The 27,789-nt window shown below is 43.5% G+C and overlaps 1 protein-coding gene across 4 annotated transcripts in view; it reads right to left on the bottom strand.

Moving 5' to 3' along the window:
- The window catches only part of TRIO (trio Rho guanine nucleotide exchange factor), a 243,363-nt gene extending 215,942 nt beyond the window's left edge, over positions 1–27,421 (bottom strand). For 2 of the 4 annotated variants that reach the window (XM_084281722.1, XM_084281725.1), the window contains exon 1: positions 27,027–27,421. In XM_084281722.1, coding sequence (XP_084137848.1) covers positions 27,027–27,186 — 160 coding nt within the window. In that variant the 5' untranslated portion in view covers positions 27,187–27,421. Of the gene's footprint in view, positions 1–9,039; positions 9,234–25,776; positions 26,058–27,026 lie in introns of those variants that run through there. The other 2 variants (XM_084281723.1, XM_084281724.1) reach the window with 2 other exon arrangements.
- Between the last annotated feature and the right edge of the window lie 368 nt (positions 27,422–27,789).

Genomic DNA, 27,789 nt, shown 5'->3' on the forward strand with positions numbered 1-27,789 from the left:
AAAAAAAAAAAAGAAAAGAAAATCTAAGTATAAACCTGTGGTAATAATTTTATCCATGCATTCCAAGTTTTTTTGCAACTTCATAACTCAGGAATATCATATATCCTGTCTACTGAATTTCCTGTGAAAAGTCCCCCCACCCCCCACAAAAAGAAGAGTTTTAAATAGAAGTTACTTCTATTTTACAAGTGTTTTTTTTTTCCTCATTTGCTTTGTATTGTACATTTAGACAGCGTTTTCCAAAGCTAGTGGCATACTTGACTAAAAATAGACAGCTAACTTCTCTTTGAATTTTAAGTACCTGCAGCTAATCAAGCACTGTCATTTTATCACCAAATACAGGTGGTGTAGATAAAAAAATGGATTTGGATGAGAACTTGTAAGAGATTTCTTGGCTTCTCCTCTATAGAAGAGAAACAGCCTACAGATTATTGAAACTCAGTTCATCGGTATTCTCATTCATCATTAAGCTCCACAATTAATTTGGCAAGACTACACTGAACGTAGGTAACACTGTCTAAAGTATATGGTAGTTTGAGCAGACTACAAGATTATACCTGCCTTTGCTTCTCTATTATCACCTCTTGTATTTTAAGAACATTTATACTAAGCTTTGTCATTACAAGCTTATTATATATATTGCTTATTATCACAAATCACATTATTGTTATGATTATGAAATAGCCATAAAATATATCTATTGTTATTTAAGGAACTTGGTAATTTACAACAAATAAAGGTGAATTAATTCAACTTTTTTAGAAAAAGTATCATGTAAGGTGAATAATACACACAGTGCAACACCTAATATTATATGATCTGATCATATTAATCCTTGTGAAGAAATCTATTTTTAAGTCTGTACCATATAAATTTCATTAAAAAAGCTCATAATGCTTTATGTGTAACATCAACTCTTTGGAGCAGTTTTACAACTAGGTGTAACTACTGAAGAATGGCCAGTTTTGCTTTATTCCTTTCATTTATTTCTTTCATTCACACAAGACACTCTCCCCACCTTTCATGGGCACTGACACAATGTGCTTCGCCAAGAGAAGAAAACATTTCCCTAAGCCAGGTTTACTATCCAAACTCCAAAGAGTTGACTCAATTGGAGGAAAATGAAATAAAATGGAAAAATCTTGCAAGTTCAAAGCTTACCCTTCATTAGGCCAACCACTCCTACATCCTTCCCTTCCTCAAAGATGTCCATGTATTTAGATGTATTTACATACATACGTGCCAGTACTCACAAAAAACCCTCTCCATTCAGTCTCAGCAATCAGTTTACCTCATGCACTACTGTGAGTAGGAACAGTGAGATTTCCCAGTACATCTTTCTGGAAGCTGAGGCCATCTGCAAGGATTTCAGAACTGAGTACTACTATCAGAGCTTAAATATCGAGCCCAGTCCCAAGAACCATTTAAACATCATTAATAGCACTGCCACACGTGGCATGACAGTTTCACTTCACCCTATTTCCAAACAGAAATAAAACTGTGATAGCATTGGTCTAAATGAAGTTATACTACAACAGCTGTCTTTGTAAGGGAAAAACTGATAAAATCTATACAATGAACTAATCAGCTTATTTTACAATTAAACATTACCTTAGAAGAGTACAGAGATCCCTTTGTTTCTACATTCTCTAATAGCATCACTGTCATGTTCATAAACCCCAACAGATGCAACAGCGTATAAACACTGAAATGACACATTAAACAAGGCAGTGATATTACAGCTGTTGTGCAAAAGGGATGAGAAGCCATCCCACTCCTCTGCAAATAAAAAACATACCTGAATACTGAAAGTTTTCAAGGTCAGTTACTTCAAACAGGAGTTAACAGCTATGAGAGGCAGGATTTGAAGAGACTAGAAATAAATCACCTTACTTTTAAAGATTAAAAATTAATTTCAAGATTTCCTTAGACGTGAGTCTTGCTTCCTGTTATCAGGCAATCCAAGGTCACTAACACTTTCACTTACATTCACAACAAATGGCTTATAAGTACTGAACTTCTCTTATTTGGGGATGTGGTTTAACTCAGCCCCTAGTGCCCAAACTACATTGGCTCTGATTTGGTGACTGCCTCAGCTTAATTTACAAGTTTACTAAGTATTTTAATCATCTTATCTTCAAGGATATGCTCAATGTAGATGAAAGCAAAAGCATGCACATGGGGAAAAAATAAAGAAATAAAGAAAGCAGATCAAACACTCAGAATTAGTGGGAAAGGAAGAGAGAACACTAAAAACAACATCATATAGCTGTGTGTTCACATCTTCAAGACAATCTAGTTCCACCTTCTCAAACAAGATACAAAAATGAAGGAAAGTTCAGCAAAAACCAACTAGGATAATTAAAATGAGTCTTACACACACACACAAATGGATAGAGTAAATGGATAGAGTAAGACTCTTTGGCATGGAAAATTGGGAAACATGAGAAGGATTTGATAAAACCCTAAGTGACCAAAACAAGGCAAATTAATTGTACTTAATCGTGTGCCAACTCTTCCAGCAGAAGAGATGGATCTATTAAACAAAACTAGGTGGTAACATGTTCAGAACAACAGAAGGATGCCTCTCCTCACACAACGTGTAGTAAAAGCTATGAAACTCTACCACTTGATTTTAAAGATAGAAGTGTACATAATCCCACGGGGACACTCAACAAGTTAATAGATAATAAGCTCCGCAGGTCACTGAAAATACAAAAATATCACTTGTCTTTGGAAAACCCAGCTGGACGCTGAGGGAAGCACCACAGAGGTTTACCTTAACCCTGTGGAGCATTTATTTCGTGGGCAGCTGTTTTGGCCACCAGTGGAGGTAGGATAATGGGACGGGTGCACATTTGGCTTGACCCAGAGGGATCATAGTTCCTCACGTTCCTGTAGCCTAAGACATTTCACAGAAATTTACAGACAGGAGTTTCAGCCACTAATAACAAGTTTCGTAACTTAAGAGCACCCACTGGGATACCATATATTATAACTTGAGTAAGTAGCATTCTGTGATAACTCTCATCTGCCATTTATCATCTAAAATGAAAGGTAACCAAAGATTGCTCTAGTCATTTTACTACTACCTGGAAGACATGTCTATGTTACATTACTCAAGTTAGTGGAGCAACAGCTCCTCTCAATCAAATACTCATCGTTAATGTCACAGCAACGTTTGGTCTTTTCTCCATTTGAATCCATTAGTCAAAAAAATGACCAGGGATAAGTGATACTTCTGAGAGGCTCCACACTCAACTCTTGGCAACCTACAACAGAACTTACACCGGGGGACAGGCAGAGCTCACATGAACTGAAGTGGACGTTCCCACCAGAGCCCTGCATACTTGAGTAAAACCTCTGCTGAGACCTGTCCCTTGGTATCGACATGCACGCCCGCAGGATTCGGCAGCTCTGTCACCAAGGGACTTTCTGCCCTCGTAGCACTGACTGCAAAACCAAACGGTCGAGTGGGCTGCAGGAGGGAAGAAAAACATCCCAGAAGTACTCCCTTCTCTCCTCTTTTTATAAACACAACTCCAAACATGGCAATCCTGACTCTGCAGGGAATGTTTTCAATCATGCCTGATGATTTCGATTTTACAAATGGTCTATTAGCAGAGCCACGCAAATGACTACAACTGCTTACCCACCAGAGGAGGAAAGAAGCGCACTGAAGTTTGGAGCACTGGGAGCTCGCTGGAAGACAAGAAGGTCAGAATATACTGCAGCCTGAGGTACCCTTTTCTCTCCATAGATTTTTTTTTTTGATATCTAAACCAACTTGAGAAAAATTGTTGCACTGTCTCTGAACAGAGGTATGGTAAAGAGAATGGGTGAGGGTCTACTGTCTCCAGAAGAGTCAGGCAGGCTTACCTATCTGAAACCAACAGCAAGTTGTGAATGCACCCAAAGAAAGCAAAGGCAGACTGAATTCCTTCCGAAGACAAGACTTCCCTTCACACCCCTGACTCTGGGATGAAAGAAAAAAAAAAAAAAAAACACACCACAACACCACTATTTTCATGCCACAAGACCATTTGTAACACGGCCATCTTAAACATATTGTTCTTTTCTTAAATGTTCCTTAGTTACACTCACTTACCCAAGATTCAAACTAAGTCTATTAATACAAGTATTTATCAACTACCCACTAAGTCACACCATTATTTTAACCTCCCTCTCAAGAAACAAAGCTGTACATCCAAATCTGCTTACAGCTCACAAAGTTAGGGTTAAAGTCCAGGAGTAAACAGATGGCGGCTGGCTGTTGATGCATCAACATACAGGCACCGAAAGAATTGCCAGAGGAACAAGGTTTGCATCGTCCTCCTGCAAAAATGACAGTATTAAGGTACTAAACAGAGCGTAGCAAGATACATATTACAAGTAAATTTTAAAGATGCAAATGTATTGCCAAGACTGTACATAGTGCTGACTGGGCAATCTCACTGATGGCATCAAAGACTGACAAGTTTTACAAATTCAACACTAAGGCTTTCTACAGTAGAACTAAACCTGAAATTTATACCTGGAGCTCTGAATCTAGAGGAGCTGTTTCAAGTCATCACTTCCAAACTTTAAGATAGAAAAAAAAAAAAGCTTTTTTAGAAAGTTAATTTAATTACATTGTCATACAATGTTAACTTACAACTCGTGATAGATTAAGAAATAAGGTGCATGCCTGTCCCGCACCTTCTCTCCAGAAAAAATCATAAATGCAAGTGAACTCACTCACAGCAGATCTTGGGAAACCCAAATTTTCACTCTAGACTCCTGTCACCCCTTCCTGGGCAATGCGAACAAATTCAGCAGCCAAAAGATTTGGGGTGTTGAAGTTTTTGAAGTTGGCAGCAGCCCTTGAAGAGCCTTGATCTCAACAAATCCTAACTGCCGGCAGTGACCTTCATTAAGCCCTTTAGCATTAAGTGCTCCACACCAGGATTTTTAATCAGCATTGATCAGTGTTGCTTACACGTCTTCTCTTCTGCAGTTATCCTGACATCCTCCTGCTCCTGAAGACACCCACAGGGAAGACAAATGGGAGTGCTGGCACCTCCTCTGAAGCGCAACCTTGCAATCCCATAACCCAGTGACATTTGAACTGAGCTACAGCAAAGCTGAGACAACACAAACAGCTGAGACTCGAGAACATACTCAGGTAACTCTACTATGGAGATGTAAACCCTGGCAGGTAGGGAAAAGAATTCAAGTCCAGCTAACACAGCAAGCCTATTCAAGCAACAAGCTGATGCCAGGTTAATGAATAGCACTCAATGCCAAAATTCATCTAAGTATTCGGAGAGCTAACAGTTTATGCCCATTACCTGGGAGTGATGGTGGATAGTCGGCTGAATATGAGCCAGCAGTGTGCTCAGCTGGCCAAGAAGGCCAACGGCATCCTGGTTTGTATCAGAAACAGTGTGACCAGCAGGGCTAGGGAGGTGATCGTCCCCCTGTACTCAGCTCTGGTGAGGCCGCACCTCGAGTACTGTGTTCAGTTTTGGGCCCCTCGCTACAAGAAGGACATCGAGGTGCTTGAGCGGGTGCAGAGAAGGGCGACGAAGCTGGTGAGGGGCCTGGAGAACAAGTCCTGTGAGGAGCGGCTGAGGGAGCTGGGCTTGTTCAGCCTGGAGAAGAGGAGGCTCAGGGGCGACCTTATTGCTCTTTTTAGGTACCTCAAGGGAGGCTGTAGCGAGGTGGGGGTTGGCCTGTTCTCCCACATGCCTGGTGACAGGACAAGGGGGAATGGGCTTAAGTTGAGCCAGGGGAGTTTTAGGTTAGATGTTAGGAAGAACTTCTTCACTGAAAGGGTTGTGAGGCACTGGAACAGGCTGCCCAGGGAAGTGGTGGAGTCACCATCCCTGGAAGTCTTCAAAAGACGTTTAGATGTAGAGCTTAGGGATATGGTTTAGTGGAGGGCTGTTAGCGTTAGGTTGGAGGTTGGACTCGATGACCTTGAGGTCTCTTCCAACCTAGAAAATTCTGTGATTCTGTGAATGGGCATAGTGAGAAGAACTACCTTCTAAATAGTGTTATACCTTGGGCAGAGTCACACTTCTCCAGCCTGTTCCAAAAATGTTTCACAGATGGTAATGAATTTTACAATAATTTTTAAAGTCTCTATTTATTAAGAAAAAAAAAAGAAAGTATGAGCAGAACTCAACTATTGAAGACAATTTAGTTACTAAATTCCTTTCTGAACAACAACAACAAAAAAATAAATAAAAAAAAAACAACTTTGGAGAAGCTTTTGGGGTGAGAATAGTTTCTCCAGCACATCTGCATTGGAGAGTCAATTCACATGCCTACTTCTGGTTGTCTTCTTCCTACAGGGTTTCAATTGCTGCTTGACTTTTAGCAGCTCTACAGAGAAACGTTTTGACATTTTCAATAAACACAGGAGTGGGAAGTGTATAGCCATCTTCTCATTCGTGCCTCCACCATGTTTTCTCTAAGACTAAATGTGTGGATGAAGAAAAGATCTAGTCACATAGGGTAGAGAGGAACCTTAAATGTCTACCCTTCTCTAGAGCATTAGTGAGCAACTTTTATACACGCAGAGCTCTTCACAACTTGAAGCACACACAGGTCCCACTCAAAACTAGGACCTGCCCTGGGGTGGTGCTGACAGGTCATCGAAATGTCTCACTACAGAAGCGAGTACAACTGCAACGGTGGCTGTGCACCACACAGCACCATGTCCCTCGTCTCTTACCTTTAAATTGAGCAGCCAGCTCTTCCCTTCCTTCAGCACTCCAAGTCCTGGCAGTCCCAAGGTATCTGGCTACCCAGAAAGCTTGGCTGCCCTTCGTCTGAAGCACGATGCACTCCTTTAGAGCAATCACTCAACTCTCACGGTAAATGTAAGATTCTCCATCACTAAAAGGTCTTTGTTATTTCATTTGATCACCTGCTCAGTTTCAGGATATAACCTGGCCCTCTTTGGCTGAGTCTTCATTAGCTTGTAGTGCAGCACAACAGAAGAAGGTCAGTACAGCAAAATCTCGGTGCTGAGGACTCATGTTTTGCAGGAGGTTTTATTTTAGACTAACTGTTTTCTGGTTGCGTTCACTTGGTATCTATTTGTAGAGACAGCATGCCTTTTAGCTTGGTTTTATCTGAAAGGAATCCTGTTTGTGCACCTCCAGTGCTCCACAATAGAGAGCAAATAACTATAAAATGGGGCAAACACAAGATGCACTTCAAAAGCACACTTTGATCTGAACTAAAATGCTAATGAGAAACAGCCATTAAAGGCTCTAGACACCAAATCAGACTATGCAGTACCAGGCCTACAGAATGCAGGGGAAAGTAATCCTTTTTACCCTAATTTCTGTACACTGAAGAAACATCTTTTCCATTATATCATACCACCAAGATACAATCTGCCTATACTTCAAGGTTTGGACAGATACAGATATTGCATCTACGGTAGATCTGATCTATGGAACAACGCAGCTCAAAGCCTGAATTGTGCTATCTTTTATCTGAAAGGAATCCCGTTTGTTAGTTGGTGTAAGTTATGGTACCAAAAGTACCATAAAGTAGTTTTTCAGTGGATCAAGAAGCCGAGTGCTGGAATAAAGCAAGCTGCACAGTGAGCCCTACTGATTTGGGACCACATGAACAGCTACAGTCTATACTGCAGTCCTCCAGTGGAGTAAGATGCTACTGACCAGAGTATCATCAAAGCAAAGCAGTTTCAGAAGCTTGCCTTTCCACTACAGAAACACAATTCTATAAAAGCAAACAGATCTTGTACACTAAAACAGATTGTTTTTGTTGTCTTCTTACTACAGCGCACAGGCACTTTGTGCACGTACTACTACAGTTATTTTTGGCAAAGGTCACATCAAGATGGCAATCTGCTTCAGCTAGGGACTTCCTCAAATTGCAGACACCTGGAAGCTGTTTATATCTTCCATGGCTGGCATCTAGAATTTTCTTAACTTTAGAAACAGGCTACACAAATCTGAATTTTCATGCCACAGAAATAGAACGGAAGCCACAATCTCTCTTCTGAGAAAGCCACAAATGAAATAGTTCCCAAGGGAAAACTGTAATCATGAAGGTATTTTTCCCTCATTTTAATTTTCAATTTCAGCCGGCAACAGTAGAACAAAATGGACATGTTAGACTAGGCCATTAAAAAGCCAGACTCTTCTTTATGAAAACTTACCAGGTCAAGTTACACAGTACTCTTCCTCAGACTGAGACAAGTGTTTATTTCCCTTTTAGGAGCTTTAACTCAGTTTACTTATTCTTTTTGTGATGCACTGAGCTCCAGGCATTTCAGCAGCATGGCAAACCAGTGACTAACTTGAACTAAAATAACCATCAAGTTTTTCTGATTGCAAAGAAACTATCACTATTTTGATGCAAGCCCTGCTGCAGCTGACAAAAGATCAGGAGTGGAAGCAAGAGCAGTTGCAAAAACACATGTAGTCGCAGGATGACTTTGCGAAGTAAGACCCCAAAGTTATCTATCCCTGTTGGTTATCATCTGAGGACAGGCATCGATTATCTCTGCAAACACAAAAAGGACAGTGCCGCTTTTGAATAGCAGTAGCAAGGCGAATAAGCAATTATTGATTCCCGTGTTTGCCAAACATTTTCACCCACTCATAACGAGGAGAGTTTAAGAGGATTTTCACTGCGTAGCTGGTAATAACACAACCAGCCTCTCCAGCTCATAAAAGGGAAGTCAGAGCACAAGCCAGATGCAGAATTCTCACAAATACTGATTCACAGCTCTAGTCACACTCAAAGTCACGTATGAAACAAGCAATGCAGTCATCCAATAAGCCAAGAAAGGGAAAGAGAGGGCAATTATGTCTCTGCTTAACAGAGCACCATTTAAAGTATTCCTTCTGATTCAGCACCAACCCTTGTGATCAGTATTCCTGGCCTACCATCAATGAATTTAATTATACAATTATTGAAAAAATGCAGTGCTCTCCCTTCCCCGCTTGCCCACAACCAGTTCAATACCAGTCACAGAAATTAGTCAGAGAGAAAATGTAGAGTAGCTACCTCAAATTTTACTTTTGAAGCTCAAGTCAGAGAAGTGCGTGGATATTAGCTCAAACATTACTGAAAATTAGGCGTTTCCTTTAATTAAGCATGTAGAGCCTAATCTTCTGTATCAGCTGATACAATGCAAGCTGACACCACGTTTCCTAGCACCCCTCGGTTACTTCGCTGAGATTCATCTCAACTATTTAGCTGGCAGCTGTGTGCTTGGATTCAGATCACCTAGCACAGCTTGGCCTGGCTGCTGGATCTTCCTCCACCGCTGTGCTCCCACAGGCAGCAGCTTCAGCCCCTCCCAGGTCCTGCCTTCTTTTAGCTCTCCACACATCGGATGTGCCTTCACCGCTCTGCTGTCCCACAGCCAATGCCTTCTTAGCTCCTCTTTTTTTTGCGACCTCAAACAGCTGCACCGATCATTGAATATAGATACCGTGGTAATAAGCACAATGTTCCTACAGCTCAAGCTGATATGTTTTAAAGGCAATGTTCTCAAACAGGAAGGAATTCAACACAAAGGAAAGCACAGGATGTTGAACCCATATTGTTCTACCGCTGACACGCTTGTTGCTGGTTGTGGGACGAGATGCTCTCCTCTCCTCCCTTGGTGTCAGCTTGGGGCTTTTTCCTCCTGTACAGGGGAGCTGGTGGAGGACAGAGCACAAGAGAGCACCATGTGAGGAGCATTTGGCTCTCCTCCCTCAACTTGCATTGTCTTCAACAGATAAAGTATGCCTTCACCTTTGTCATTACAACGTAAAAACGAGAAGCAAGGTTCAACACTAACAATCCCTTAATGTAATAAGGATGTGCCTTGTTTGCTAAGTTGACCATTTCAGAAAGCCTTTGAAAGAGACAATGTTCTTTTCAACGCTTCGGTGTCACTAGCAGTCCCAAGTGGCAATTAATTTTGGATCCTGACTGATGCCCTAATGTTCCAGCTATACCAACTACACATTAAGCAAAGGACTTCCTTCATCAAAGGACGGGAATTTAATTGAGGCTATAATCAAATAGGTCTCTGAAAGCTTAAGGGAAAGGCAGAGATGTGGTGACTAAAAATGTCTTTAAGAACACACGTACAACCTCTTTCCCCTCGGGAATTCGAGCTGTATAGCCTGTATTCAACTCTTCCTTTGACACGCAGGAGCCAGTCAGACCACAGGATCCTTGCAACTAAAGACCGTATCACCTTGGCTTCCAAAAAAACACCAAAAAACAACTTTCACACCTGCACTAAGAAGCAGGGCAGCAGGCAGGCAATCCCATATATTCAAAGAGCTAACGAAAAAGCGCAGTACTATCAGACAGCGTGCCTCAGCAAAACTTGACTAATCATTTCTAGCCTTAGAAGCAGCTACAGCGTAAAAGTCAGATCACAGCACATTCACTGGGAGAACCACCAGCGGCACAATGGAAGCAAACAGCACTTATTTCCAGGTTTTACATGTACAGTTAAGCTAGGCCTGAGAACGGCACTTGTGATCCTGTTCAGAACCGTGCATTGCTTGCTCTAAGTTACTGCTCTCATACATTTGTTCCTTCTTATCAGCATGGTTTTTCAGTCTGCTTTTTTTCAAGCGTACATGAACACAAGCCTCTTTCTACCTGTGCTTCTATTCCATTAACCATTTTTTCCACTCCTACCATTATAGGATACCATCCCTTTGGCAAGGCCAATTCTAAAGGAAAAAAAATAAAGTTAGCTCATTAGTACATAGCTATCTTTATAAAACCTATTCTGTTAATTAAGAGCCATTTTCAAGTTATCAGCCAATTAGTAATTTCATACATTTGGCTACCTGACAATTTCCTCCACCAGATTCAAATAAAAATCATTACTGTGACATTTCATCTTTAAAACACGGACTGAAATACTTTCAGTAGACTCAGAACCCTGACCAAACACGGCACAAAAGCAGGACAGACAATAATACCACCACGTATGCCTCTTAAATTAAAGGCAGCGAGCAAAACGTATGGGGTGTGATTTGCTTATTTCTTATGCCAATCTATTTCTCATTTTAGAAACATTAATGCTGTTAGCATGAGATAATCTGCACAGAAAGCAGCTATTGAAGTAGATGTTATCTGGAAAAAATAGCTCAGCCACACTCACTTTCTGCGCTAAACTGAAGTGAGTTACAAGTGTTTTAAATATCACAGGGAATGACAATTCTAATTGCACACTGCAGGACCAGATCCAAGATTGCTGTCAAAGCAACTTCGCAGAATATGCTAACTTGGAAATTACTGTTAGCCCCGCGAGTAAACTGGAGTTAGCTCTTGTTTCTTTGCTCAACCTCAGTTTTTCAGCTATGTGAACTGCCCTTTTTGGAAACTTATCTTTACACGAACAATGTCAGCCTTTCCTTCAACATTCTTGGCTACAAGGCAACAATCAGAACGAAGGTGACTTAGCTGCCTCTTCCTAGGTTCAGTTCAAGGCAATTAATGTTTTTCATCTCACACCGCTTCACCAACAAGAACTTTTGACCACAAAGAAGAAAAAGTCCCTGGGAAGACGTCAGCCTGAAATTAGTCACAGTTCCTTTTTATTGGAGAGCGTAAGTTTCCCAATTCAGGAGGCTTAGATCTGCCTGCTGAAGCAGAGGAGACTGTCAGCAAAACAACCAGTCACCACCCACATTTTCAAACAGCTTTATTTTCCTACAGCTATGACATTTCTCTAATTAAAAGATGCGATTAGCAATCTCATCTGAACACAGCAAGATGATTACCTAGAGATACGGTTCAACATATCTTCGGAGATCTGTGTGGCCTCTTATACATATCCTCTGCAGTGCTTCTTACAAATCAGAGGAGACAGTGAGGGGACTGACCACAAAGTTGTTCCTGTGCCGGGGTCCTTGTGCACCTAAGACTGTGCTGCCAATGTATTTCAGGAACAACTGAGCTGCTCTTTCCACAAAGGCCCAAATAGTAGTGCTGTGGGTGGCAGGAAGAGTGAGAGACAAAAGGTCATTTTTAAGGTTAACACAGGTTAACAGTAACTTATTCTTGAGTTAAGTCAACGAGACTGCACTTTACAGTACAAAAGTAAGACCTTCTATGAAAGTTTTCCTCTCCTGGTTCTTACTCTTTTCTTCAGGGTATGAAGAAATGTTAGGCCTATCTGGGGCACGGCCTATTAACAGCTTGCCTCTCCTTTTAGCACACTATCACTGTAACACAAACACGTGAGCAGCACGGTGCATGCAAGAGGCAACCCACTGCCCCATTCCTTCCAAGCACTGGTCCTCTCAACAACCTCTCAGCACTAGCAATTTCGGGTTTTCTGCAGCAGGTACCCATTATCTCCCTCCCGTTCTTCGGCCTAGCCTCATAGTTGTCACGCTCTATTTTAAAACAACAAAACCTTCCTTTTGGCCTCGAAATCACTATTTGCTTCAGGGGAACAGTGTATTTTTGTCAAATGGCCTGTGAAAATGTAGGCTGCCTTGCATCTATTACTCTGGCTGTGTACATCAGTAGGCCATTTAACTCTGCTCCACTATTCCTGTAAGACCTTAGCCACAAGAGGCAGAGGCTCTGGCAGCAGGAAGGTGGTGTGGTGGCTTCCAGTGTTTTTGTGAACAAACCAACCCTCACCCTGAATTCTACCAGTTCTCTCTTCACCTTCCTAGATTTCTCTTTGATCCCTCATCACCTAAAGATATGCTCCAGCCCAAAGCTAGGCCTTGCTGCCTCCTCAAAGACTATTTCCTACATCAGTGCCAATCCTGAGCATATTTGGGCTGAACAGAATAAGGACAGCAGAGCTTATTCTCTGGAGGTCTACTTCAACCACTGGATGCTCAACAATTCACACCACAGGCCTGCCTCACTGCATATAAATTGCTCAATTACTCCTTAATGCGAGCAACTGTTTTGATCATTTCTCCCTCCCTTTCTCCACAATATCAGCAGTGTGACTGCAACCTCAACTTTGACTCAGATCCTCACCTAATTCTTCATATTTGCTTCAGCAGGAGGGGACACCCCCATGAGGAATGCACCGAAAAAATAATATTCAGGTTGGAAAAGACCTTCAAGATCATCAAGTCCAGCCATCAACATGACCTACTGAGGTCCATTACTTAACCTTGTACCTTACTGCCATGTCCACACATCTCTTAAAAACCTCCAAAGACGGGTGATATAACACTGCCCTGGGCAACCCATTCCAGCAGAACTCATTCATGCTTGTTGTTAAAGAGGATGGCAACACTGCCCTTGTGTTACACGCTGTTCAAAAACTCAGAGAACCAATGTCCAGAACAAGGACTCTGAAAACAACGAATACCAAAATTATAACTAACATTTCCAGATGTTTGTCACCTCTGACATGCAACACCACTATGGAGATTTCCTCTCTGATAACAATCTCCCTAGCCATTTTTTAATAAGGTACCCATTTCAATGCTGCACTAGCTTTAGCTTACTATGAAGCAGCAATTATTTTACATATTCAGCCCATTTCTGTTTCACCAGACAGGAGTTACATGGCTTTTGCACAGCAACAACATTCTTTTCTATCCCAAGGGCAGGCATCCCTTGGTCTGCATTCGGGTCCTTTCTTCAGAAGTTACATGACAGCTCAGTTCAGAAAGTTTCTTATTAAAGCAGAAATGTTACTACTTGCATGCTGGCAAAAATTCTAGCGTAGTAACTTATGTCACTTATCACCATGTATATCCACCTAAGCCCTTCAGTGCCATGTGTGCTTCTAGGGAGGGGTTTTGCACATGAAGCCTAGCCTGTAACGCCATGGAAGTTTTCCCTCATCTCAACACAGTTTATGTCTTTTAAGATCTTAACTACACATAGGCTTATGCAAGCATAACGTAGCATTTGGTTCCTTTTTTCTTCTTAACATTTGATGGCTTTTTTAGATCTTGCTTTACTTAGTTTATACAAGCATGACAGAACTGACCTGGTGCTCAAGTGAAACAAATCAAACCAAGATTTTTTTGAACAAGCTAGCAAATTTAACGTTTTAGTGTATTCAGGTTGTTAGTTCAAAAAAAAAATAAAATAAAAAATGTTGCCTCCTAGTAAAGTACTTAACTTGTGTTTGTAAAGAGATGCTTTCCTGCAACTAACATCTCTGTTTAAGAAAGCAGCTTATACATCCACCCTCCTTCATATCATACAGTGAACTAACGCCCTTCTACTCCCAAAGTAACTGATATAACACAGTAATCCAGCATAGTCTGCTAAAACCAGCATCATCTATTATCATAAACTAAGGCATTTCATAAAAACTTAAACCCTAAATAAAAACCCTAAACAATGACTTAATTGAGCTAGCACCAAGCTTGATAGAAGCAGCCACAAAAAAAAAGCACTCAGAAACTAGGTAATGCAGCACAAAAGCTGCCTGTGCAACCCTTATTATTCAATGCAGCACACATGCTTTAACACTTGCAATGCATCACTTTTCCATATGACCCCCTACTTATCTGTGTACACATAATGGACCTCCTATGGAGATGAACACTGATGCCTAGTGATTGAGCTCATTGTCTGCCAGACCTCTGTCTTATTTATTGAGCAAGAGGAACAAAAGAAGGGATCACACACGTGAGGACAACAATTAAGACAGTAAAAAGCCACTCTGGAAAAAGATGGCTATCCTTCCTCTAATCTCTCGTGCCCTAAGAAAAGTCTCATTAAACCAGGGGAACCCAAAGCAGACAGTGCTGTACTCACCTCTGAAGTTTTGTAGCTGCAACACAAGTCAGAACACAATGTATTTGCAGAGGAGGTAACCGGGAGTGAAATTCCCATGACAAGTACCAGAAAACACTGCACGAACAAAAATTCAAGCCTAGAATAGCATGCTGCCTGCTGGCAAACTCACACACACACAAAAAATAATAAATAAATAAATTAAAAATCGATCTTTTTGTCTGCTGTATCAACACACACAAATCCTGCAGCACATGCAGACAAAGGAGTTGAGCTCAGGCTGCCTAGACAACTCAAAAGCTGTCCCTCAGTGTTGTACCTTAACATCAAGGTATACCCAATGCCTATCTTCCCACACTCAAATACAGGACTCTACAACTTCCTTTTCACTGCCTAAAGACCATCTGCAACACTATGGGGAGCTCTATCTTCTTGTTCCTTGATGCCCCTCTTGTTGCCTCAGTGGACGTGAACTGCAAGTTCAGCCCTGGCACAGGTTCCAAGTCATAAACTTGCCTACAAGCAGAAACATCGCTCATTAAGTTCGCAACTCAGCTAACCAGCTGGTCTTTCAAGGAGTTTTTACAGCTTTAATTTCAGGACAGCGGTTAGCACAGCGAGAACAGCAACATGGGCAAATCCATTTCAACACCACGCTACAAAAATGAGATTTTAAGAACAGTAGCTGCAATGCTTTGCTACATCCCAATATACTTCATGAATACCAAGTTCCAGTTGGCACACTGAACCACTACTGTAAGTAGTCAGGTCATTTTTCTACAAACTGTTTATTGCCTTAACAGATAAATTGCTGCTTGGAACAGATACTATTTTAGTTATCAAAGACAGCAAAATTTGTTCAAAACAACCTTGAAAAAACATTCTTAAGCTCCTCTGGAAAACCAAACAAAAACAAACAAGAGCACAACTATTAATGCATCTGTCAAGTAAACATTCTTCAGTAGGCAACACACTAAGAAAAGAGAAGACATTAAATAGCAAACCTTACCCCTCATCTGCGGGGGAGGCAGGAGGGAGTGGAGACAGCTACTGCTTAAAGTTACAGACCCTAGTGCTACCATGTTTACCCATAAATTCCTACTGCACTTACTATTAGTTATGTTTACAAATAGAGTAACGCTTGTTTTACCAGCAAAGTACATGTCTCCCCAAAAGGGAAGCATTGCTCCAGAAAAAAAGACAACTTATCTTGACTTTGATGGCACTTCTGTGCTCATCTAATTTCAACCCCCTGCCATGGGCAGGGACACCTCCCACCAGACCAGGTTGCCCAAAGCCTCATCCAGCCTGGCCTTGAGCACCTCCAGGGATGGGGCATCCACAGCTTCCCTGGGCAGCCTGTGCCAGGGCCTCACCACCCTCTGGATAAAGAACTTTTTCCTTTTATCTAATCTCAATCTACCCTCTTAGTTTAAAAACATAATTCCTTGTCCTATCACTACACTCCCTGACACAGAGTCCTTCTCCAGCTTTCCTGCAGGCCCCCTTTAGGTACTGGAAGCTCTCCCTGGGGCCTTCTCTTCCCCAGGCTGAACAAACCCACCTCCCTCAGCCTGTCTCCCGCCCGTTGATCATCCTTGTGGCCCTCCTCTGGGCTCACTCCAACAGGTCCACGTCCTTCTTGTGCTGGGGGCCCCAGAGCTGAAGGCAGGGCTCCAGGTGGGGTCTCACAAGAGCAGAGCAGAGCACAATCACCTCCCTCACGCTGCTGGCCACGCTGCTTTTGATGCACATAGGATATGGGTGGCTTTCAGGGCTGCAAGCACACACTGCCGGCTCATATCAAGTTTCTCATCAGCCAACACTCCCTAGGTCCTTCCCCTTAGGGCTGTTCTCAATGCGTTCTCTGCCCAGCCTGTACTTGTGCTTGGGATTGTCCTGGCCCTGATGCAGGGCCTTGCCCTCGGCCTTGTTCAGCCTCCTGAGGTTCACACAGGCCCTCTTCTCAAGCCCGTCCAGGTCCCTCTGGATGGCATCCCTTCCCTTCAGCGTGTCGACTGAACCACACAGTTTGGTGTCGTTGGCAAATCTGCTGAGGGTGCACTCAATCTCACTGTCCAACTCAGGAAATATAATTTCCACAGCGGAGCTAAGAAAACAACAAAAACCCACACAGTAAAATCCACAATCCACTTTTCCAGAGAATTAAACTGGGCTATAGAAATAATCGAGAAATGGTTAGACTTCTCAGTGCCGTCTCGTATTTAAGGCACTTGGAAAGCTCTCTCACAAGGCTTGACACAATTCTTTACCCGAAGTTGTCCACTATAAAGTTTAACAAATGAAAAACCAGAAAAGGGTTATACTACTCGGTTATGTAAGTTACAAAGGTACAAATTTGGATTTATATTTAGTTCTTCAATTCCCACCCAGAGTTCAACTCAGTAAACTGATCTATATTTAGCTTTTGACTCTTTTGGACATTTCCTTCCTTCATCTGTGTAAATGCGTCACAGCTTCTCAAATGTTTCCCTTTGGCTAGGGAAGGATGCATCTGATTCCAAGCTTAAAAAAAAAAAAAAAGAAGTTAACACACACACGCCAAGTGGTTATTGTTGGAGAAGCTGCACCCTTATTACCCTTATTCCGAGTTAAGGACAGGCAAATCCAACTGCAACCTTTGCAGCATACAACAAATAAATGATACTGCTTTCTGCACCAACAGACAGCAGCACATCAGGGCTATCCTCAGCAAGGATCACCACGAGATCCAAACTGTATTTTATCACTTTCTTACAAGCAGGCTTGCCTTAGCTCTGCTGACTTGGTAATTCAACAGACAAGCAGTACAATTTTCCCACAACGGGAACAAAAATGAAGTTCAGGTTTTCTTACTCTTTGCTAAGCCACCAAGACAAGAAATTTAGTCGAGTGAGTGTTCTTGTTTTGATTTGAAAAGCTAAATTTGGAGAAGCTGATGTCTTTATCTATCTATTTACTGAAGCACCAAGAAGCCAACCAACAAGTTGCTATACTAGATAAGAGATTACAGCTCACGTAGTCCTTCCATCTGAAAAGGTATCACAGTCCTAATGAATTTGAGGTTGGCTTGCCTTTGTTGTCCTTACAGAAGCCCAGCTGACAAGAAGCCCTGTCAGATAAGCACGGCAAGGCACTGATTTCCTCTCTGAGCTTTGCAGGCCACGACAAGTCCAAGTCTAACAACTATCCCTAACTGCAGAAACAGCTACTTGACGTATACAAAACGTGACTCCAAGGGGTGCAAAGCAGAGCATAAGCTAATGCTGTAACCATCACATTTCTGTTGTTTTAGGGCCACCCTGACGTGCAATTGCAACCAAAATGGGCGTGCTAACTGACGTCAACAAAATAGATAAATAAATTAAGTTGGGGATAAAAGCTTAGATATTAAGAATGGATTTTTTTTCAAAAATGACAATCACGGTTGTTCAGTTTCTTTAGCAGAGATACCATACCCTATTTTATTTCTGTATAGTAGCAGAGGGAGGCTTCAAAAGGGTGGGGTTTGACGTCTAAAGTCTGATCAGCTTTAGAACAGAAACCATCCACAGCAAACTTACATATCGATTCACCTTGCTTTGCTGCAGCTTTCCACATTTTTCCCATGCTTTCAACTGCAGATAACCATTTCTCCAATTCCACAAGAATTAGAAAAAGCAAAGACATTTCAACCTTAACCCAAATATTTTTTTTTTTTTTAGAAGAGGGAGGAACATTTTCACGTTCTCAGAAAATGATATCATCTTTGCTTCCAATGCTACATAACTTAACATGTCCAGAAGTTAGTAGCATGAAAAACATTTGGAAAGCAAAGGTCTTACAACCTTAGCGCTCCACTAGAAAATTCTATTCAGTAGTGTACAGCCAAGTCTACACAATGGCTACAGCATAGCACATTGTGGACTGTAAGAGGCTAGCTAAGTAATGCCTAGTATTTAAACACTCCATTTATTCTAACTCACTTCTCAGGATGTTCTTGATGTATTCTCCTGCTGTTCTTATGTATCCTCCCTTTATTGTCTCAGCCAAATTTTAAGACACGTCACCCCATTTCGTCTAAGAATTTAACATCTGCTTGGCTCTGAAAACAAGCAGTCCCCAAGACTTCAATTTTTGACAATTATTTTTGTCAAGAAATCTCAACAATAACATCTCTTGTTCTTTGATGGCCTCAAAGTTATTTACCAGCTCTGTGACAATCACAAAGCTTAGAGAAAACCTTTGACCAAATGCCTTGCCAGACTATCTCAAAAGGCTGCAGGTTTCACTGATGCATAACAATGCAGCAATTTCTTATATTTTTTTATTATTATTTTAATTTGCTCTTTTAAACAAGAAGTGAGGTAATGGGCTATATAAAAACGAGTAGGTATTTAACACTTCCTTGTGAGCCTTACTGACCACAGTGTACTTCCCTGTTAATTTTTCAGCACTTATGAAATCTCTTTTCACCACAACCCCAGACCCCCAGCCTCCAATTGCTAAACACTTGCGTATGAAGCTAACTACAGAAAGCACTGTTAGTTGTTCACATAGTCTGCAGACACCTTAAGAATGACTATTATTGCTCATCTACGTACTAAAACAGCAAGGAAACATGAGTAATTAAACTCTGGCTATTTTCATGGCAGACCAGAACACAGCACATTAGTCACAATAGTGCTGTTAGGCACCTACTGCCCAGAATACTTTTCCCCAACTTTTTGTTAAGATTCATCAAACCAGCTCAGTTTTCAAGCCACACAGAATATTCTTTTTGCCAGCATACACACACACTTATCTATATATTTATTCCCAGGCAAATTAGTTAAACAAACCTTCCTGAATCTGAGCCTCACATTCTGACTGTTGCGTAAGTTGATAATATTAACTTGACTCCTACACAGATTTGTAGGAATGAATTATCTGTGCACCCTGTTGAAACGCTTCCACATAAATCATACCAGACAAAGCAATCCACTGGCGCATTGCAACTGCTGGAGACCTACAGTTTTCTTCTGATCATTTAAATCTTGCTTCCTAACCATCCACGATACTACTAAGGAATTTACTCACCTCTCTGCAGAGGTCCTCTTTTGGGGAAAAAAAAAAAAAAAAAAAGCAGCATTATAAAACACTGAAGAACTGAAATCAGTATTACTAAGTTCCAGGTTACAAATGCCACATTCAAAGCAGCAGCAAGATGCACAGGTGAGCACTGCACACTAGGAAAACCTGTTTGATATATGCAGGGTTTTTTTTTTTTGTCTTTGTTTTTGAAAAATCAATCATTGCTACAGGCATTTATGCATGGCAGTAGTAATGATGTAAGGTGATGAAACAGATTTGACAATGCTTTGACAAGACTCCATTCAACAACCATGGAAACCAGCCCTATTTTTTTAAATAAATGCCCAAAGACAATTAGGCCAGCCCCAGCTCCTCTGTGCAACCACAAGCATCTGGGATCCACAGCTCCAATTTCAGATGAGTTAGAACATCCATTTGGCAGACAAGTGAATGGAAGGGGCTTGGTGTCATTACAGCTGAGCCTGTAGGCTCTTGCCACACAGACTGTTTGGTGAAACGTTGTGGACACAAGTCATTTTTGACCCTCCTCTTTGTGTATCAATATACCAACCTATTCTAGAGATGCAAAAGCGGGTGCTTTAATGTAGTGTCTACTGCTAAAAGCACTTGAGTTGTTGTTCCTTGTCATTTCAATTCCTCCTCCTCACTACTGGGAAAGTGATCTGTTTTCTCAAAACAGCAGTATCCTTCCTGAAGGAACATGACTCAGCTTTGCAGATCATGCGTATTACTTCACCAGTAATCTACTTTTTGATTTCACTGCACCAAGAAAAAAAAAAATGTTAAGTTAGACAAAGTTCTTTCTCTAAATCAAACAAATGTCTTTATGAGAAGAACCAAGCATGCAACCATTTTAGTGATTAGTTCTAAAATAGCTTGCTATGGCTTTAATTTTTCATTTTAACCAGTAGCCCTGTTGTAGACCTCTTATTTTTAGACGATACTTGTTTCTCACAGCATCAAGAAGAAAAATTATTTCCCTTTGTTCTAATAAAAATCATCATTTAATTTCAAAAGAACGTTACACACCTACCAGGGCATTTCCAAAGTTTGCATGTCTTTCCTGTTTTAACGCTTTTGCTGACCATAAACAGCTATTTCAGAGTGATCTCATCTCCTTCTTCAAGCTGCAGAGCAAAATCACAGTGCAGTTTCAGCCTATTAATAAACTGACCAAACGGTCTGCATCTAAAGAGTGCTATTTGTTCACACTAGAACTACTTTTTTAAAATTGAAAAATAGTAGAGTGATTGTAGTATTTTCTCTTTATATTGGGATAGGGAAAGTCTTTTCAATCCTTGTCAAGATTTTATGTATTTTCACAACCGTTTTACATTGAAAAGCTTTGGGAAGCCACGTGAAAGCTCAGTTTGAAGTTTCATACTTGGTTCTGCAGAACACATCCAGCTGGAGAAAACACTTCTTTGCGAGGAGCTTACCAGCCACCTCATTTACACAGCAATGAAGCCCTGCAAACAGTGCAAGCCTGAGCTGCAACAAGCCTCTTTTCTAAGCTTAGTTCTGAGCGTGTCAGTGCTTCATGCCTGCTCAAACTTACTCCTCTCAAGAACTGGCCTGGCTTTTCTCTAGCTCCCATTTACCTTCCACTTCAAACATGCATTTAGTTTATCAACTGTCAGCTGTCACAGATGTTACAAGTAATCCCGTTTCCTCTTGGTAATGATCATGACTTCTGCCTCTCTTGCACACACAACCTAACCTCTACCTTTCCCTGTCCTTCAGTACCCCAAGAGGTTTGGCTCTTCCACACCAAACGAAGTGGCACAGCAGCTGTTGCGCCTCACACCGACACGCGCTGTCCTCTCGCTCGTTATTCCAGGAAATGTCAATCCAACAACACAATTCCCAGAGTAACTTCTCCATTGTATTGTTTCTGTAGTTATTTTAGTCCTGCAACTACCAAGCTGGGACATTTCTCTGTCTTTCAGCTTTTTCAGCTCCCTCCCTCCCCCCGCATCTTATTACAATGGATGTTGTGGAGCCCAACTGAAAACTTCACAGGAGGTCCCACTTCTTCCCCAGCCTGAATCAGGCAGCACAAATGACAGCAACGCTGCTGCAACTTCCTCACTGACCAGTGAGGCTCATAGGACAAAATAACAGAGTCGTGAAAAGCAATGGCCAACCTGTTTCGTAGCTCATGCTCTCTGCGGACCTCACCACTTCACAAAACCCCCAAGGTGCCCCAGCTCCTGACAGCCGCAGGGCCCCGAACGAATACTTGCAGAGAAGAGCACGGAGATGCCACGTGGGGTACCACCGGTTTTCCCTGCCAACACTTGGTTTTTGGCTTCCCTATTAGACTATTTTTATTAGATGTTTGCAGCTACTCTGTAGCTAGCCCAGATGCCATGCCAAGTAACCCACACAACCACAGCTCTGACTGCACTCACTGTAAGTCAGCCGCTACGTATCGGCAGGAGATGGATAAACCTTGGTAGAAAGCCGCTATCTGAACCTGACACGTTGTGTGTTCTGCTCCACGGATTTAAGCTGAAAATTGCCCTTGGTTTTAAAATTTGATGCCTAGTATGAAAGTTATGTTGTCCGTGATCTACAAGGTAGCATGTTTCTGATTAGCAGTATTCATGGAAAAGTTTGCTGCACAGTATGCATACTTTCTTCTCCATTTCTTTTCCTCCCCCCTTCTTTTCTTCCCCTCTTCCAACAGATTTTATTTTCTTCACTAGCATTTTTAATATTATCTACTACAGACAGCCCTCCTAGCCACTATTACACTTGGACACTAATGTAAAGCAACAAGACCAAGTTGTGCAAAACACGGTGACAAGGAAGAAACAAAATACAGTTCCTCACTTTAAACTTGAAATCCTGCATTTCTCAACAAATCCTTTGGTTTTTATCTTTAGGTTATTATTTAAGCACTATTCACGAAAACTAAGCAAGCCACAAATTCATCATTTAAGAGGAAGAAACAACAACTAAATGCATTTATGCTGTTAATACTTCCTATATGGTTTTACCTACTCAGCCTAGCCTGCAATAGGCAGACTTGTACTCAAGCCTTATGCAGATTGACCAAAGTCTCTCAAGCAAGCCACTGGTACTTGCAGAAGTCTTCAACCTGATGTCCACAACCACGACAGAATTCAGCATCCCATTTTCCCAAAATACTCCCACAAACATTTTAGTGCCCAGATAGAGCTCAAAACAAAGTTTAAAGTTTTCCTACCGTTAAGCTTACAATAAGCAGCAGCTCCAGGAAAGGCTAAGCACACAATGCTAGAATCAAGTGCCATTCAAAACTGTTCTGGCAACCACCTCCTTCTCCGACTTCCCGTCGGGGAGAGGTGGCACACCAAACCTTGTGCTTCAGACACCTTTCTCCTCTAGACCCACTCTTCCATCTCAGAGACCTCCTCTGGAGAAAGGACTGCTGCCACCTGCGGAGACTCATTTTTAACATGGCAAGTCCTCCACCTTTGTGCTTTCCTAGATCAAGTTCTGAATTATGATTGACAGATGTGTTTGGATTTGATCTGGCAAAGACAGAAATGTCCGAAAAACAAAGGAAAAGTAAGTCACCCTGGACATCTTGTCAATAGGGTGCGTAACTACTCAGGCTTAGCCAGAGCAAGGTCCCCGAGAATGTAAACTTTTCTGCTTCTGCAAATGTGGTGAGTGTTGCAATAAGCAGTGGTAACAATCAGAATCTCCTCAGGGGCTTCAGAAATGGTACCATCGGTCTGTGCATGAATGAAGTTACTGCACAGCTCTCCGAAGGCTCTCAGATGTAATTTATCATACAGGAAATAATTACATCCACTTGCATCACAAAACAGCAAAGAGTTATCAGTTGGCAACTTGCTTATTTGTTTTTCCACTGAGACTTCTTGCAGTCCTTTATAAAGGTACTTGCTATATTGTCTAGCTAAGAGTTGCCTAAGTGTCTGCAAGCCTTTTTCTCTGCATTGTCTGGTATTCACAGACCTCTTCAGCATCCCAGGAAGGTAAATTTAACTATGATGTACAATCACTATCCCTTATACCTAGCTGAGATGCTGGACGGAAAAAAAGTTTTGTTCTCATCGCCTAAAAACAAAATTAATGAACTTCAACTTGCAATAACCATTTGGCTTGGAGGACGATGTTAGAATAGCTTGACTAAACTTAAATGGACAGCTCTCATTCTCGCATCGCAAAGATGTCAGCTGACTGGTGCACCACCTTCCCAAAATATTAGGGACTTGAAGCTCTAAGGATGGAGATTTAAAAACAGTAACAATGAAAAGACAGCATAAACAAACAAGTCTTCTGTATGTTTACTGCCTTGCAAGCCATGTCTTGATGACTGTCTCTCAATTTCACTTCGTACATTTATTTCCTGAAAAGTATGTTCACATGATTTTTAGTTAAAGCTTTGAATACATTTTGAGAGGTTTGTACCTAATACTTTGACGCAGAATAGATCTTGTATACTTAACACATGCATCAATACCTTGCTACCCAGACTCTTAGAATTATAAAACAAAATTGTAGACTAAGAGGTTTTATTCATCAAGTTGCACAACTTTAATTAGACAAAAAGGGACACTTGTCTACACACCTTCAGCTCAAAACATATCCTCCCCATCAGTTACACTGTCATCTCTAATCTCCAGTTTACATATAGCACAGAAAGGCACTTCCTACAACCACTGTGTTTTCTCGGTCCAAATGTAATCGCTTTGCTTGGCACCATCTCTGCTTCTTAGCGGTTTCACTCTTAATCGTGCCACAAAGAAGGTGACAGATCTAACAAGGTGCTCTCGCCTTTTCATCTTCAATTAATAAGATCTGGATAGCAAATACATAACAAGTAAGCTGCCTCTATTGCTTCCAACTCTGATACATCTAATTTTAAATTGAAATTCAAGACTCCTTATCTTTATGTTTTCATAGTACCACCTCACTTCCAGTCCAGCTTCTTCCTTCAGTAACATGTCTTTGTGTTTCAGTTGCAACCAATTTCCACAACAACTCGGAGGGAGTTTACATTTACATAACCAAAGCAGAAACTGGAAACATGCACATTTCAAGTGAACATGGCCATTGTTCAATATCCTAATAAAACATCTTCCAAACGCTGAAATGTTGTTCTTCAGGCTACTTCAGTTCTGCTTCAGGCTTTGTCTTTCAAAAGGACAGGAGGAAAGCTAACACCCCCCCTGGCTGTACAACTGACCAATTTAACTGACCTAAGATTAGAACTGATTGTTCAGGCATTGTGGTTTTCATTTGGTTTTGGGTGTTTTTTTTCCCCTCTCCTGGAAAACACTGTAACATTTTTACTCATTTTCTCTTTTAAGTAACAGCTACAGCTTTGCTGACATTCTCTGCAAGTGACAGGAAAAAGGAAGCATTTGTCATTGTAAATACTGTAAAGAGAAAAATATTTTGTCTGCTCCCACGTACACCAAACTAAGCTTTGTGCTTGTTCATTGATCGCTGTGTCCATTGTGTTTCACCGAAATAAAAAAAAATTGTACCTCCTGTCCAAACAAAGGGAAGCACCATGATCTTTTAATGGACCCTTTTCTTATCGAATAGTCGATCATGTAGGGGTGCAGAGTTCAATGAGCTCTTCCCAATACCAAACACCCACAGAGATGCCAGAACCTTTTCCAGTGTGTGACGCTGCCCTGGCTGAACCACATCACCTCCACGCATAAACAGAGAAATGGGAACGCCAGTCTTTAAATATTATAAAAGAGTTCTTCCATAAACACGCGATGTCTTTCTCTACTGCTTTCAGATTTTCAGCTGCTGCAAGACTAAGCTCGGTGCAACTCCCCTGCTATCAGAAGCTACCAGCATCACAAGTCCTCGCTGCACCACTTACGAGCTCATCAAGTCTGTGTCATCCCCCTGCCCACACACCAGCGTGGAGGCTGACTATTAATACAGCTGGCTGGGTCGTCCAGAGCTGCCAGATTACTACACGACGCGTACCTCTTTGTAACTACGCAAGCCTACTACCGGGACCCAGCATTTCGATTTTAGCGTGAAAATGGCGTTTTGAGAGCGGCAGGGCTGAGATCAGCCCTTCTTCCACACCACAGCCCACCACGGCCAGCATCTCCACAGCGAGTTTCGCGCTCGGCGCTGTCAGGCGAGACAGGTTTCTGGGCAGCACCAGGCCCCTCGCAGCCTCGACCCGCTGCCTCGGTCCGTCTGTCCGCACACAGGCGGCTCCAAACCCTGTTTTTGGGATGCCTGCTGCGAATCACACCTCCTCCTTCATCCCCACGAAGCCCAGCACGGCCAGCACCGTGCACCCATCGCGCCGCTTCCCACTTCCCTCACGGACTTTCCTTAAAAATAAAAAAAAAATTAACGCAGCCTTCGTCAGCATTGTTTCTTACAGCCATCGGCTTTATTATTTATTGTCTTTTTTTTTTTTTTTTTTTTTCTCCACCACAGGCAAAAAGCGGCAATCCCCCTCCATCTCTCCCGGCGGTGAGTCTGCATTTTCCTCTCACGCCGCTCCTTTTTTAGGCAGCCCAAGGGAGCGAAGCGCCCGCCCCGCCCGGGGCTGCCCGGGGGGACGAGGAGCCGCCGCCGGCGAGGAAGAGGAGGAGGATGAAGGAGGAGAAGGAGGAGGAGGAGGACGAGGAGAAGCAGCAGCAGCAGCCGCCGCCCGGGGAAGGGCCCCGAGCAGCGGAGGGAGGCTCGGCCGCCGCCGCCCCCTCCCCGCCGCCATTACCGGGGGCACGGTGGCGGCCTCCATGTTGCACCCCGCCGGGCTGTCAGCGCCGGCCGGGGAGCCCCGGGGCCGGCTGGCGGCCGCCTCCCCGCCGCCACCACCGCCTGGCCGGGCGCCCTCCGCTCCCCCCGTGGCCGCAGCCCTGCGGCACGCCGCTGCCTCGGCTCCCGCTCTCCTCCTATTCCTCCTCCTCCTCCTCTTCATCCTCGCCGCCCGGTAGCGGCAGCCGCACCTGTCACCGGCGGCGGCGGCGGCTCCCGGCCCCCAGCCCGCAGCGGCGCCGTTGTCCGAGGAGGAGGAGGAGGAGGCGGCAAGATGGACACTGCCCAGCCGGGCGGCGCGCTCAGCCCGGCGGCTCCCACCTGGCCGCGGGGCCACCTGACAAAGCCGGGGGGCAGATGTCGCTGCACCCCGCCATGCACACACACACACACACACACACACACACACACACAGCCCCACCACGCACACACACACACCCCCGCCCCGCACTCACCGGATCGGAAGAACGCCGCGATGTCCGCCGAGTCCTTGGCCGCCTCCTCGGCCCCTTCCCCGGCGCCGCTGCCGGCCGCGGCGGTGGCGGCGGCGGCGGTGGAGGAGGAGGAGGCGGCGGCGGCGGCGGTGGCAGCAGCGGCGGCGGCGGCGCTGCTCATGGCTGCGGCGTGCGGCGGCTCCTCGGGGCGAGACCCCCCCGGCCCCGGCGCCGCCGCCCCCGGCTTCAGCCCCGGGCGGGCGCGGCTCTCAGGGCGGCGGCGGCAGCAGCAGCAGCGGCAGCCGGAGCGGGCGGTGCGCGGCTGCGGGCGGCCACGGCGGGCGCAGGGACATGGGGAGGTATGCGCGGAATGGCAGCGCCGGGAGCGCCCACCCCCCGCAGCCACCTAGGAGGCGGCGCGGGCATGCACGGAGCCGGAGCGCAGACAATTGCGGGAGGAGGAGGAGGAGGAGGAGGAGGAGGAGGAAGAGGAGGAGGAGGAGGAGGGCGACGACGGCGTGGGGAGGGCCAGCAGCCAGCGCAGCGAGGAGGAGGAGGAGGAAGGAGGATGGAGACGCTTCCAGCCTTTTTGCCCTTTTTTTTGTTTGTTTGTTTTTAAATTTATTTATTTATTGTTTTATTTTTTCTCCCCGCCCGGCGGAGGAGCGGCGGCCGCGCTAGCGCCGGTGCCCGCAGCAGCCGCCGGCCTCCATCTTGTTTGGGAGCCGGGAGGGGAGGGAGGTGGGGAGGGGAGGGAGGTGGGGAGGGGGGGGGGGGGGCGCTC

This window comes from Netta rufina, assembly GCF_964035555.1.
Source record: "Netta rufina genome assembly, chromosome: 2".
Lineage (NCBI taxonomy): Eukaryota > Metazoa > Chordata > Aves > Anseriformes > Anatidae > Netta > Netta rufina.